The sequence below is a fragment of the Belonocnema kinseyi genome, chromosome 9 (genome assembly GCF_010883055.1).
Source record: "Belonocnema kinseyi isolate 2016_QV_RU_SX_M_011 chromosome 9, B_treatae_v1, whole genome shotgun sequence".
In the NCBI taxonomy this organism is placed as follows: Eukaryota; Metazoa; Arthropoda; class Insecta; order Hymenoptera; family Cynipidae; genus Belonocnema; species Belonocnema kinseyi.
Window position 1 is genome coordinate 52,658,158 of NC_046665.1, and position 15,444 is coordinate 52,673,601.

Here is a 15,444-nt window from a genome sequence, read left to right on the forward strand (position 1 = left end):
TCAGATTTAGTTACAAAATTATAAATCCTCGATATCATTTTTAATGCTCTCAATAGAAAAATTAATCAATAAATTACAAAAATCTACTTACATCACTTTAAGTAATTTTAAGCTAGAAACGTTAAAAATTAAACGGTTACATTTTTTTATAAACTAAACACTTCTTATATAAAAAGTTCAATTATTCTCACTTTAAATAGTTGAAAAATCCTTAAAATGCTTCAAAATTTTACGTAAAAGAATTGAAAAATATACCTGTTGTTTTACACTTTTTCAAGTATTAAATTATTTTAAAAAATTGTCAGAACTTTCAAACATCTTTTTAAATGATTCGAATTTTTCTCAAATTTGTCCTACACATTTTTTTTTAAATCCTTTCAAATTAAACAAATTTTCTTTAAAAAATTCCACATTAATTTTGGATAATTTTGTGAATATTTCTAAATATTTAAAAATATTCTCTTAAAATTAATTTTTCAAAATAAAAAATAGTTTTCACCTTGCCAAGGAAATTAATATCGAATTTTGTTGTATCTTCTACATATCTCTTCAACTTACTCGATTTTTTTCTAAGATTAGTAGGTGTTGAATTTATACATCAAAATTCGACCATTTGATTTACAAATTAATTATTTTTTCAAAAGCAATTAAAATTTTAACACTAAAAGTTTATTGTTTTGTTTAGTTTTTAATATTTATTTTATAATTGCGTATTTTAAATAAACATTCAGTTATTTCTGAATATTAGGTCATTGTTCTTTTTCTTAATTAAAAAATTTCAAATTCAATGGTTTAAAAATTGAATTTTGTAGACTGAAATACATGAAATTTAATAAAAGCCTTTAATTATCAATACATTATTTACATCACGTTAAAATGATCAAATTCTAAAATAATTGTAAACTGATTCCGGATCATCTTGGAAAATCCATTATTATTTATTTTTTAAATCTTAAAATACAGTTTAATTTTTTAAATCAATAATGGATTTATATTCACAGTTGATCAACTAAAAATTGTTTATCGAAAATTTTCTATTTCAACGCTTCTAATTATTAATAAAGTCTTGAAAACTGCATTTTTTAAATATTAAAATAAACATGTAAGCTTAAAAATTAAAGTCTAAAATGGAAATTTTTAAAAGTGAAAGATTTTACAATCAATCATTCTAAACTGAATGATATAGTAATTAAAAAAGATAACAATTCAACTAATTATTTAAAAACCCGTTGAAATCAAAGTTGGACAGATTTTTTTTCTATACATTTGTAAAGTTCCCGTTCAAAAAATAAATTCACTGTCATTTCCCGGTTGCATAAAATTCTTAAAATCCTGGAAAATATAATAAAATACATTGAGAGATTTAAAATGCCTTAGAAGTTTTAAAAATACCATAGAATCTTAAAAATCCCTTCAAATGATTGAAATCTATTAAAAATATCGCTGGATCCTTAAAAAAAACCCTACAATATTTCAAAAGACTTCAAGACTTTAGAATCTAAACGAATATAGAATGGTACCTACCAATAGCACTTTTCTTTCCTCGTCAGTATCTCTAGACTTCAATACCTGGGCAATCGCTTTATAAAATATTTTCATTGCTCGCCAACCAAGTTCTGCAGTTTTTCCGCTTTGAACTAATAACTTTTCGAGTCGTTTGTGCCAAATTTCGTGATCTTTGTAAATCATTGGGCCGAAAAAAGACCAGTGCCTGATCAACAATTCAATAGCCGACCGCTTGTTCATAGTGGCTGCTATCTTTTTTTCCACTTTGTCTTGCTTAATCGATTCGAGCTTTGAAGTTTCATCAAAGTCACTCAGTAACTTTATGTACTGATATACTTCTTCGTAATATTGTTTGTTGCTTTCTTCACTTGGAAAAGGAGTAAAATTTTCAAACAAGTCGATTAAAGCCTCAAAGTACTGCGCGTATCTTGCTGATTGAACGACGCTTTGCTCCTTATACTATTTAATCATAGGAAAAAATGAATGCTTTTTTACAAATTGCTCTTTCATTTCTTAACATTAAAAACACAAAACGAGTTCAAATCTCAAAGGGTAACAAATTCAGGATATATTCAGAAGATTTTCGAACAATTCAAGTTACATTCAAAAGAATTCAAACGACTTGGAAAAAATGTTTAAAAATGAATACAAAATCCATTGATTTCCGTAAAACTGGAATGAATTTAGAGAAATTTAAGACAAAAGAGAAGAAATCTATGCAATTCGTAAGATTTCAAGGTTAATTAAAAAAATCAAATGAATTTAAAACAATTTGGAAATATGAAAAAACCAGGATAGCCGTTTTAATCGAACAAAAAACTTCCCGGTCATTTCCCGGTTCGCAAACATTTTTCACGGCCAATGAAATTTAAAAAATCAAACTATATTATAAATATTTTTCCATATAAAGTAATAAGCAATAAACAATAAATTAAAGCATTCAAAATGGAACACTTGAATTTCAAACTTGTAAAATTGAAGTTAAAAAGCCTTAAATTAAAAAATGGTGTATTCAAATGCTCAAAAATGTACACGTACCAAATGGAAGGTACTAACACTTTTCAATTAAAAATTGTTAAATAAAATGCAAATAAATTGCAAAGTTTAGAACTTTTATCAATTATAGGGTTCAAAGATTTAGATTAAGTTCCAAAAATATGAATCCACATTAACATTTTCAATAGTCTATATTAAAGAATCAAGAAATGAACTTTAAATGTTCAAAAATATATTATTTTAAGTAATTTTAAACTAGACACGTTAAAAATTGAAAAACAGTTTTCTAACTTAACAGTTCTTACATTATTTTTATTTTAAATAGTCTAGGCATCATTTAAAAGCATTAAAATTTTAGAAATCTAGAAGTGGTTTTAAATTTTTCGAAATTCAAAATAATTTAAAAAATTTTTGTCGTAACTTTTAAACATATTTCAAAATGAATTGAATTTTTTCTATAACTTTTAGAAATTCCTGCAAATTAAAAAAATTTAATTTTAATTTATAAACAATAATAGAAAACTTATTATTTGTAAAAACATAAGTTTAATTTTAAAAGATATTTAGAAGTTTAAAAAAAGATTCGAATTAAATTTAGAACTTGAAATAATTTCAAATAATTACAGCTGAATTTAAAATAAAATGTAGATTTTTGCAGATTTCAAACAAAAAATTTGGAATTTTTCACTTTGAAAAATTATTTTAAGAGATTTAAGAAATTATAAAAGAAGAACATGAAAGATTTTAAGGATTTCTTGAATGAATTTGCAGGATTTTCAAAAATTGTAGGAAAATTTCGATTAATTTTAAAATATATTTAGAAGCTCTGAAAAAAAATTCTCAAATTTTGTATACAAATAATAAGTGTTCAATTGTTATATGTGCGTCAAAATTAAACAATTTCACTTTAAAATTAAACACTTTTTTAATAGACTAATTAAAATGGTAACGCTAAAAGTTAAAAAGTTTTTCGAAAATCTAAAGATTCAAAGCTTTCTATGTAAAAAATTCAGTTTCAAATTATTTTCTTTTAAATATTTGGTTTCAATTTACTCGTCTTAAATGAACAGTGAAATATTGCTAAATATTAAATACTTATTCTAGTTCTACATTAGGAAATTATGTTAATATGTTAATAAATTTATTTATTAAGTTTAATATGAAAAATAATATAAAGGAAGACTTGAAACTCTGGATTGAAAATATATTATTGATAAATCATAAAAATTTGTATTTAAAAATAAAATTATCGGAATAAATGATATATTAATTTGAATTCTTATTAAGACTTTCGGATTGAAACAGTTACAATCTGGAAATTCTCACATTTTGAACGGATCTAGAATTGTTTGGTCAAATTAATTATTGTTCAGATTTCTATACTTAGAGTACAGACCCATTAAAAAAATTATTTATTTATTTTTCTTCTAAAAGTTCGTAAAATTCCCGGTTTCTCGGTCCGGCGGTCACCCTGTTTTTTATTAAAAAACCACCGATTTAAAACTTTGAAAAATTATTTAAAAATCGGTTGAAATCAAAGTTGGACAAAATTTTTATTCTAAAAATTTTGTAAAATTCCCGGTCAAAAAATAAATTCACTTTCATATCCCGGTTTTCTAGGTTTTCCGGTTCAGCGGTCACCCTGAAAAATTTCATTGAATTCAGCAACGTTGAAATACACTTAGAAAAATTTAAGGGCATTCAAAGAATTGAACAAAAAATGTATGGCGAATCCCATAAAAAATTTCAAATCTCTTCAAATCTTTGAAACCCTACTAATTTCTAAAACAAGACGTTACTGATGACTAGAAAATAATTCAAGTTAGATTGTAAAGAATTGAAATGAATTGGAACAATTTTAAGAATCGAAAAACATTTTATTGATTACAATAAATTTTGAGGTGATTTAGAGAAATTTAAAAGAAATGAAAATTATTAGATGAAATTCATAAAAAATCAAGCTCAATTAAAAGAGCATTCAAGTGAATTAAAAACAATTCGAAAATATGGAAAAATTGATTGAATTGGGAAGAATTAATTAGCATCACTGATGCTCAAATTTTGTACCCTACATCTAATAATGAAACCCCTCAGTAATTACCAGTGTCCTCCTCATCCCCCTTTAAATATTGGCAATCCTTATTATTTTTATTGTTACTTCTTACAGAAATTCTCTGATTTTTGCTTTTTTTAAAGTGCCTGATTCAAAAAGGGTACCCATAGGCACCAAACTTTGAAAATAGGGTACTTTAGGGACGTAAAATAAATATAGGACACAATAGGTGATATAGGGACCGGTTTGTGAGGCCTGGGAGATATAAAAATAGAAATAAAGAAAAGGTTAAATCTTTATTTTTACGTTTAGAAAAGAAGAAAGAATCTTTTTATAAGAGACTGTATAGTTTTTTAATATTGTTAAATGATTTTTTTCATTATAGATTTTTTTTAAATTTGATATAGTTAGTTCATTAAGAAGCTATACATGTCGATATAAAAAACCCTGAAAAAACACAACATTGGTTAAATAAGTAATTTTTATAGTTATAAGTATAATTAAATATTTCTGTCCAAGATTTAAAGCATCAGCTCAAAGAATGTTGCATGCACAGATATTTTGTTTTGATGAAATTTATGTTCATACTGTTACGTTGTTTGATTTAGAAATTCGTCCGCAGTAGCGCTGAAATCGGGTTTCTATTTTCACTCTTTTTGATTTTCATTAAAAAAGTATTTAATATTAAAATTCCATTGAGTAAAGAGGGTTGAAAATTCAGTAAAAAATTAATTTTCAACGAGAAGAAGGATATTTCAACAAAATTGTTAAATTTTCAAACCAAAAAGATAAAAATTTAAAAAAAAAGATGAATTTCCCAATCAAATGTACGAATTTTCTACAAAATAGATGAATTTTGTACAAAAGAATGATTTTTATTAAAATGGTTAAATAGATACTTCAATTTTCACAAAAAATTTAATTCAAAAGAACAAATTTTCTGTTCAAATGGGTGAATTTTCAACCAAACAAATACTTCAATTTTTAGTAAAATAATACAGTTTTCAGGAAGTAAAGAATTTGTTTACCAAATAATTTATTTTTCGATCTACAAACATGTATTTTCAACTAAATAGTTTAATTTTCAATAAAAAAATTTATCTTCAATAAAAAACAGTTGCTTCTTTAACGAAAAACAAGCGAACGAATTTTAAACAAAATAATTCAACTCTCAAAAACACATTTTTTTTAGCAAATTAGTCAAATTTTCAACAAAACAGATGAATTTTCTCAAACTCAAACGGACGAATTTTCAATAAATACAGATTTTTCAGTCAAGAAAGAAAAATAAGTTCATGCGATTTGTTAAACTTTCAAGTAAAAAGACGAATTTTCTGTAATACAATTGCATTTTCAGACCGAAAATATGAATTTTCGACATGAGAGTTCAATTTTCAACCAAAGAAATACATTTTAAACAAAGTAGTTTATCTTTACCTCAAGTAGTTGAATTTTGAATTAATAAAGGAATTGTTCAATTTTTAGTTTAAAAAAATCAATTACCTATCAAAAAGAAAAAGAAGAATTTTCAAAATAATAGTTAAATATTTAATCACGGAAATGAATTTTCAACCAAAAAATTAGAATGTTCATCAAAAGAGTTGAATCCTCGAAAGAATAAAATTAATTTTCAAATAAAAAAACATTAATTTTTATATAAAAAAGATGAAATTTCTACTTCAACATAAATTTTTAAACCGAAAGGTGAATTTAAGAAAAGTTGAATTTTCGACAAAACAGTTGAATTCTCAAGAAAAAAATGGACATTTTAACAAAATTTTTGAATTTTGAATAAAATAATAAAATTGTTAGCAAAAATTTAATTTTTAAAAAGCAGTAGCTAAAAAAGTACAAATAAAAATAGAAATAAAATGCAAAGAACTAATAAATAATAACTAAAAAGAATATTATATCAGGGTGACCGCAAAACTTCATTTTTAAAATTGATTAATTTTTTCCTAAACAATTTTCCATTTTCTCTGGCCATTAATATTTAAAGAATAGAATCTTAACCTTGTAACTTTCTCAACATATAATCTTTTTTCAACAGAATAAAACAATTTCAAATAATCTCTTAAAACAGTTGTAGTATAAGAAAAAAAAGAATAATCTTCAAATTTCCAGCATTTTAATTTAATATTCAAGACATTGTTGTTAATTTCGTTGTCTAATTAATAATTCATAACCCAGTATTCAAAAATAAAGGTGAAATTAAAATTAAAATTGTTTTTAGCGCTACCGAGGACGAATTTCCGAAAAAAACTATAAGTATGAATAAGTTACCAGTGTGTCAAAAATCCTGTTATTATTAATAAAATATTCATAGTAGTTATTATATTATACCTGTTTTTTCATGTCTTGTAGAATATTTTTGAAAATCGTACTTGAGAATCTTCGAACATCATCCGGAACGTACTTAGCTACCGCCCCCATGACGATATAAATCTCACTTCGTTCTGAATTTTTTTTTCAATAATTCGCTCATTTTTATTGATCCAGCTGATACTAACATTTTATTTTTGAGTTAGATTTTACCTACCCATTTCATCGTAGACGTGCAATCTTCTTCCAAATACCTCGATAGTTTTCTCGAGAAGTAATTCGAACCTGTTGAAAAGTTCTACAAGTTTCTTGAATACATTCGCAGCTGATTTTTTAACAAAATGCACACATCGTATTTTTATTGCGAGCTCACAAAGTTCCTAAAATAATTGTTTAATATAGTTCAAAATTAGTGTGAATGAAGAAACGGAATCGAGTTTTTCTTCCGCATTTCTTTATAGCATTCATTTATGTACCTTTGTTGGTAAAATGTAAGGTTCATACTGTTTTTCAAATTGAACCATGACAAATTCAACCAAACGGAATCCTTGGATAACTGCACTTTGGTAGTTCCTAAGAGTGAGACCTCTTTCCAGTTCATCCCGAAGGAAAAATAGCAAACCTTTTTCCACGTCAAAAAGGGTTGCTAAAATTTTTTCTGGAGAAAAAAAGTTTGACTTATAGTTTTTGAAAAGCTAAGCTCTATTAGAGATAAAATTACTATTTTTTAAGTTATTTTCATGCATTTTTATCAATTCTTAAAGTTGGATCAGCATTTCTTAAATTTTCCATATCAATTGATCATTTTTTAATCAACAATTTGATTATAATTTTCAGCTTTCTGTAAGAGTACACTTAATATTTATTTTAAAACGATTGAAGAACTTTCAAAATCTGTGGAATTTGTCTGAGAAAAGAATCTAATGTAAAGATTTTATCTAATTAATTATTACATGGAAAAAATATATTTGTTGTAAAACTCTCCACGCATAAAAATAAATATACAAAAAAAATATATATATATATAAATTTTAGAAAATAACAAAATGTCGGCTATTTTTCTGAAAACGTAAAAATGAATTTCCTTAAAAGTTCCACCTTTTAAAATTTGTATTTTTTTAGAAAATATTGCTGACATTGCGCACCACATTTTTCATTAATGATTCTTTAGGTAAGAAATTTTTCAGCAAGGAAAAGGCTTGTTGTCCAAAAATTAATATTTTTGATTCTTCGCTAAACTTAAAATATCTAAAAAAAGTAAGCTTTCAACCAAAAATAACATAGCTACATTTACAATTAAAAAATGAATTTTTGACAATAAAAACGAATTTTCAACTAAATAGTTAAAGTTGCAACCAAAGCAATGAATTGTCAACCAAAAAGATGAATATTTCACAAATAAGAGTAATATTCTACTATAAAAGATGAATTTGCAATCAAATAGTTGAACTTTCAACTGAAGAAGATACATTTTTAACCCGTAACAGATTATTTAAATGTTCAGTTACAAAATTAGTTTTTTAAGCAAAAAAATGTTCAACTAAATATTTAAAACCCTTTGGAACTTTTTGAAGCACTTGACAATTTCTTGGAATTTTTAAAAATAACCGAAAATATTTATGAAATCCTATTAAACTATTAAAATACGTTCATGATTCTTTGGAATCTTATAAAATACCCTAAAATATTTCAAACTCTTCGAAACTTTTAAAAGCTCCCTCAAAATTTTGTAAAGCTCTTGTAAATGCTTGGAAATCTTTTTTAAATACCCTAAATTATCTATAGAATCCTTCGAAATCTTATTAAATTATTGAAACATGTTCAAAATATACTGAAATATTTCAAATCCTTTGAAATCCCTTGAAACTTTTTAAAGATCTTTAAAATTCCTTAGAATTTTTTTGAATATCCCAAAATTTTGAAAATTCTTTGGAATACCTTTAAATAATTGAAATCTATTCAAAAATCCTTGGAATATTTTTTAATAGCCTAAAATATTTCAAATACTTTGAAATTCCTTCAAATTATTGAAATCAATCAAAATTCCTTGGAATTCTTTAAAAAAATATCATAAAATATTTCAAATCCTTTGACATTTTTGAAAACCTTAAAACTCTTTACAATTCCTGGGAATTTTCAAAAATACCCAAAAATATTTCAAATCCTTTAGAATAATTTCAAAATTTTTAATTCCATTAAAAGTTCCTGTAAATATTTTAAAATATCCTAAAATAATCTAAAACTTTTGGAATCTTTGAAAATACCCGAAAATATAACAAAACCTTTGAAATTCTTTGAAGCACTTGACAATTCCTTATAATATTTAAAAATAGGGGAGAACACCCTATAATAGATAATTATCCTACAGTAGAGAATCATTAATTTAAAATCCTAATGTATTGTAATCCTAATGTAATGTAATCCTAATTCTAATGTAACAATTTATTTAATTTAATCACTTGCATGCTTTTGAGGTTATGCTTTGAAGTTTTAAAACTACCTTTAAATCATTAGAATCCTGTGGAATACCTTCAAAATATTGAGAGATATTCAAAATTCCTTGGAATATTTGTAAATACCCTAAATGGCATAAAGTATTTCAAATCCTTTGAACTTCCTTCAAATTTTTTAAATAAATTAAAATTCCCTGTAATCTTTTAAAATATCCTAAAATATTTCAAATCCTTTAAATTGCTTTGAAACTTTTAAACATTTCTTGCAATTTCTTGGAATTTTTAAACCACCCGAAAAATATTACAAATTTTTTGAAACTTTTTAAAGCTTTTGAAAATGCTTTGAAGTTTTAAAAATACCCTAAAATATTTAGAATCTTGTGGAATTCCTTCAAATTCTTGAAATATATCAAAATCGACACGACTTTTTAAATTATTTTGTGATACTTTAATTAGCGTAGTAAACTCTTCGGAATTTTAAAAATACAGAAAAATATTTCAAATCCCTTGAAGTTCCTTAAAATCGTTAAAATCAATTTAAATTCCGTGCAATATTTAAAAGTACCCGAAAATATTTCAAATCCTTAAAGACTTTTTAACACTTAATAAAATTTTTTACAATTTCATGGCATTTTTTAAAATACCATAAGAATATTTCAAATTTTTCGAAACTTTTTAAAGCTTTTAAAAATGCGTAGAAGTTTTAAAAATACCCTACAATCTTTAGAATATTGTGGAATACCTTCAAGTTATTGAAATATATTCAAAATTTCTTGGAATATTTGTAAATACCCAAAAATATTTCAAATCCTTTGAAATTCCTTCAAATTGTTGAAATCAATTAAAATTCCTTGGAATTTTAAAAATACCGGAAAATATTTCAAATCCTTCGAAATCCCTTGAAACATTTTAAAGATCTTTTAAATTCCTTAGAACTTTTTTGAATACCCCAAAATCTTTAAAATCCTTTGGAATACCTTTAAATAATTGAAATCTATTCAAAAATTCTTGGAATATTTGTCAATAGCCTAAAATATTTCAAATCCTTTGAAATTCCTTCAATTTTTTTAAATCAATTAAAATTCCCTGTAATCTTTTAAAATATAATAAAATATTTCAAATCCTTTAAAATTCCTTAAAATTGTTAAAATCAATTAAAATTCCGTGGAATGTTTAAAAATACCGAAAAACATTTCAAATCCTTGAAAACCTTTTAAAGTACTGGAAAATTCTTTGAAGTTTTTAAAATTACTGAAAATTTTATATAAAATTTTATTAATACATTATGGCATGTTTAAAAATCCTCAGAATCTTTTAATTTACCCTAAAATATATATTTTAAATCGATTGAAATATTTTGGAACCTTTAGAAACTTATTAAAACTCCTTACAATTCTTTCAACTTTTTATTAGAACCCTAGAATATTTCAAAACTTTTGAAATCCCTTCAAATTACTGAAATCAATTAAATATTCCTTGAAATCTTTTTAAATACCCCAAAATATTTATAAAATCCTATTAATACATTGAAATATGTTCAAAATTACGTGCAATCTTTTAAAATACCCTAAAATATTTTAAATTCTTTGAAATTACTTGACAATTAATTGAAATTTAAAAAATACTATAAAATATTTTTAAAACTTTCTTGATATCATTTCAAACGATTGAAATCTGTTAAAAAACATCTTAAATTGCTATTCAAGCAAATGATTTTAGGTCAAATAAATATTAGGTCGGGATAATAGAATTTTGGCAATAATTATGCGCTTGTAAACTATTTACAATGTTAGGATTCCAAAATGTCCATTAAAATTAAATATTTCGCATGTTTTATTACGTTAATTGTACTCTTGACATTGATAAACTTCTGATTTTTGACAAGCATAAATACGATTAAAATATATCAACCTACAAAAAACAATACATCAATTATCATTAGCGAAAATAAAATTTTACAAGTAAAACTTGATAACTCTTCGAAATGAAACAAAAGAAAACTACAATGTTATTAATAAAAAACACTTAAATGAAATATATATTTCGAGCTCAAAAAACCGATTAAAAATGTGAAGAAACGTTAAACAAATAAAAAAGTAAGGTTATGTTTGCTTACCGCTGTCACTCGCCGAAATGTTTTGAAAATACTTTGGGCCATTCTTTAAAATGTCAACAAGTCCCTCGCTGTTTCTCTCCGCACTGCATCTTTCGAAAACGCTCATAAAAGTCTGAAATGACTCCATTATTTATGATTTCCATGAGAAATTAAAAAATATTTTTTCAACTGCGTAGTCCCGCGAAAACACAAAAATTGCGTAAACAGCGCACCTTGCGGTCAAGTGTTAAAATTACTGGTTTTCGAATGTGTGTGTGAATGAGTGCGTACACAATGAACACATGATATCCGAAGTAGAATTAATAAAGCAACAAACTGAGGAAAGTCGACAGAATTTCCTACCGTCGTAGTTTTCCTCGAAACCTCGTACAGAGTTGCAGTCGGTTGATTAATTTTGCATATTTGTTGTGTGTTTTGGAAGTGCGATCGGTGAATGGTGAATGCCACGGTGAAATTCGACGTCACGAACCAAAATGTCAGACATCGATAAATGGATAGATATTGCAAAAGAGTGCAAATACCTGCCAGAAAATGACCTAAAGGCAAGTATTTCATACTCTGGAAATATTTTCATCGACCTGGAATGAGAATTTTGACATTTTGAGTGCTGCGTCAGGTCGTGACAAGTGCTACAGGTCACGCATAGATTTCCCCATTCGACAATGATTTTATCGTTTTTCTTTCTATCAACAGCAACTTTGTGACCTCGTGTGTGACTTACTGCTAGAGGAATCCAACATTCAACCTGTTTCCACCCCGGTTACTGTTTGTGGTGATATTCACGGCCAGGTTAGATTGCATTTTTTAATATAACCTCAAAATTTCGTCGGTGATTGCATTAAAGTTTTATTGCTTTTGCTTCTGTTGCGCAGCTTAAAATGGGATTTTGCTTGGCGTATTGTAGTTTTCTAAATAAATGTTTATCAATCTTAAGTTTAATTTATGTTAGAAGACTAAATAAAAGTTCGATTTGTTATGGGATTATTTCGAACAGGGTGGTCGAAAAGTGCATGGAAAATTTTTTTATAGAATTTTCATGTATATCAACCCCAGATTTGTTCGAATCCCCGTTGAAATTCAAAATTTATCTTTAAAATTAGTTATAGAATGTAAATAAGGATTATTTTTTAAGTATCACCTCCATAAGTATGTTTTATAGGGCTCCAAAAAAAAAACCCATAAGTGAAAAATTGTGTTCGTGAATTTTAGGGCGCTAATTAGAATATTTTCCAGTTTTTTAAATACAAAATAAGAGATTTTTACGGATAATCGCATGCTTATATAAATTGTTTTCACAATTTATTAATGTTTTTATAAATGTTCTCTTAGAATAGAGTTAGAAAGCCGCTATTTTTTCAGAATCTTTTAACTTTTTTTCAACTTTTCAGTTTAAATGAGGCAATAGTAAATTAAATTTTACAGAAATAATTTTTTAAACTATGTATTATTTATAATAATGTTCTCTTTGATTAATACTAGATAGCTGCAGTTTTTTCTAACATTTTTATCGTTGACCACTTTTTACTTATTGAGATAATACATAATGCAAGTTAAGCAACATAATTGTTTAAACAATGTATTATTCTTTATAATTAGAACTATCCTCTATGAGAGCAATTTTAGAAAGTGCAGGTTTTTCTGAAATTTGTCAGCTCTTCATTGACTTGTTAGTTCGGAATAAATAATTAATAATGATTTAAAAAAGGCTCTCAGTAACTACTTCAAGGAAAATTTACATTTAATATGATCCATATAGAAAATTTGAAGAATATTTGAATGATCTATTTTATTTCCAAAAAAATATATTCACAAAGAAGAAAGAGATTGTATAAAAAATGATTCTCTTTAATGTTTACTTGTTATTTGTTCAGAACTAAAAAGCCAAATGTACTGTAATTAAAAAGTGAGAATTTTTAGAAAAAAACTGCAGCTTTTGATACTATTATTCCCAGAGAATATTATTATAAATAATAATAAAAGAAAAAGAAAAAAATTTGGAAAAACCGTGACTTTCTAACTCTAGTTGAAATGTCAAATACATTTTTTGTTGAAAATTATTCTTTTTTTAATTAAAATGTAATTACTTCGTTGGAAGTTAAACATTTTTGTTAAAGATTAATTTCTTGTTTGAAGATTCATAATTTTAATTGAAAATTCATTTCTTTGGTTGAAAAATGAGCTATTTTATTGAAAATTCGTGTTTTATTAAACTGAAAATGTAATTATTTTAGTTGAATATTCTATTGCATCTCTGGTTAGAAATTAATTTTGTCAACTGAAAATTTAACTATTCGTTTTTTAGCTGACAATTTTTTCTTTTTTAGATAAAAATGTACGTATTTTGTTCCAAATTCATATTTTTTGGTACAAATTAATATTCTTTGTTGGTAATTCATCTTTCTGGTTTAAAATTCAACTGTTCCAGTTAAAGATTCATCATTTTAATTAAAAATAAATCTCTTTGGTTGAAAAATGAGCTATTTTGTTGACAAGTCGTTTTTTCTTAGGCTGAAATTTATTTTTTTTTTTCAAACTGAAAATTTAACTATTTCAGTTGAATATTCAAGTTCATCTATGCCTTTTAAAATTAATTTCCTGTACTAAAAATGGAACTATTCGATTTTTGGTTGACAATTTATATTTTTTGGATAAAAAAATGATGTATTTCGTTAAAAATTCGCCTTTTTTGGCGAAAATTAATATCTTTGGTCAAAAATTAATTTTTTGTTTAAAATGTAACTATTCCAGTTGATTGTTTGTCATTTTAGTTAAAAAATCACCTCTTTGATTGAAACATGAGCTATTTGTTGGAAAATTCATTTTTTCTTGGGCTGAACTTTTTTTTTGCACTGAAAATGTAACTATTTCGGTTGAATATTCCATCTCATCTCTGCGTTCATAAAATAATGTTTTGAACTAAAAATTGAAATATTCTCTTTTTGTTTGACAATTTATATTTCTTAGATAAAAAATTATGTATTTTGTGCAAAATTCGCCTTTTTTTGCGGAAAATAATATTGTTTGTTGAAAATTCATCTTTTTCTTTCAAATATAACTATTCCAGGTGATTATTTATCATTTTAATTAAAAATTCATCTCTCGTTGATACATGAGCTATTTTTTGGAAAATTCATTTTTTCTTGGGCTGAAAATTATTATTATTATTATTATTTTGATTGATAATGTAACTATTTCATTTGAATATTCTATCTCATGTCTTTGCTTAAACATTAATTGTGTCAAATGATAATTCAATTATTCGATTATTGGTTGACAATGCATGTTTTTTAGATAAAATCAATTTATTTTGTATAAAATTCGTTTTTTTCGTTAGAAATTAATTTTCTTGGCTGAAAGTTAAACTCTTGTTAAAAGTTCAATCTTTTGGTTTAAAATCCATTAATTTTTGTTGACTATTCATAATTTTAGTGAAAATTCATCAGTATGGTTGAAATATTTATTCTTGTAGGTAGATTTTATAATCTCTTAACTTTGAATTTTAATCAGCTGCTTGTTAATTTTTCTTAAAATATTCTTGACTAAATATTCATTGAACGCCGCTCGACTTTATTTCAGTTCTACGATCTGGAGGAGCTTTTCCGTAATGGAGGTCCCGTACCTGATACCAATTACATATTTATGGGAGATTTTGTGGACAGGGGTTACTACAGCTTAGAAACATTTACCCGTCTTTTGACGCTAAAGGCAAAATGGTCCAATAGGATAACGCTATTGCGTGGAAATCATGAATCGCGACAAATCACGCATGTTTATGGTTTTTACGGTGAGTAAAATTCAAATAATCCTTAACTCCAATTATCAATTTTATTATAGGTGCGCAGAAAAAAGTTGGAGAAGTTTTACTCTTTTCTTAGGGCTGTAAAAGGTCTGGGAATTCTGTAATGTCAGGAAAAATTATCCATTTGAAAATTTAACTGCTTTGTAGAAAATTAGGCTCTTTGGATCGAAAATTTAACGTTTTTTATGAAATTGTCTTA

General features: G+C 25.2%; 2 protein-coding genes across 2 annotated transcripts in view; one reads left to right on the plus strand and one right to left on the minus strand.

Annotated features, from left to right (window-relative positions):
- The window catches only part of LOC117179747 (DNA-dependent protein kinase catalytic subunit-like), a 52,903-nt gene extending 41,305 nt beyond the window's left edge, over positions 1-11,598 (minus strand). The window contains exons 1-5 of the mRNA XM_033371816.1: positions 11,447-11,598; positions 7,354-7,535; positions 7,095-7,257; positions 6,899-7,011; positions 1,525-1,965 (exon numbers count right to left, since the gene is read on the minus strand). Coding sequence (XP_033227707.1) covers positions 1,525-1,965; positions 6,899-7,011; positions 7,095-7,257; positions 7,354-7,535; positions 11,447-11,573 — 1,026 coding nt within the window. The 5' untranslated portion in view covers positions 11,574-11,598. The remainder of the gene's footprint in view (positions 1-1,524; positions 1,966-6,898; positions 7,012-7,094; positions 7,258-7,353; positions 7,536-11,446) is intronic.
- A 321-nt stretch (positions 11,599-11,919) lies between these two features.
- LOC117180213 (serine/threonine-protein phosphatase 6 catalytic subunit) overlaps positions 11,920-15,444 on the plus strand; it is a 36,221-nt gene continuing 32,696 nt past the window's right edge. The window contains exons 1-3 of the mRNA XM_033372598.1: positions 11,920-11,988; positions 12,140-12,235; positions 15,023-15,230. Coding sequence (XP_033228489.1) covers positions 11,920-11,988; positions 12,140-12,235; positions 15,023-15,230 — 373 coding nt within the window. The remainder of the gene's footprint in view (positions 11,989-12,139; positions 12,236-15,022; positions 15,231-15,444) is intronic.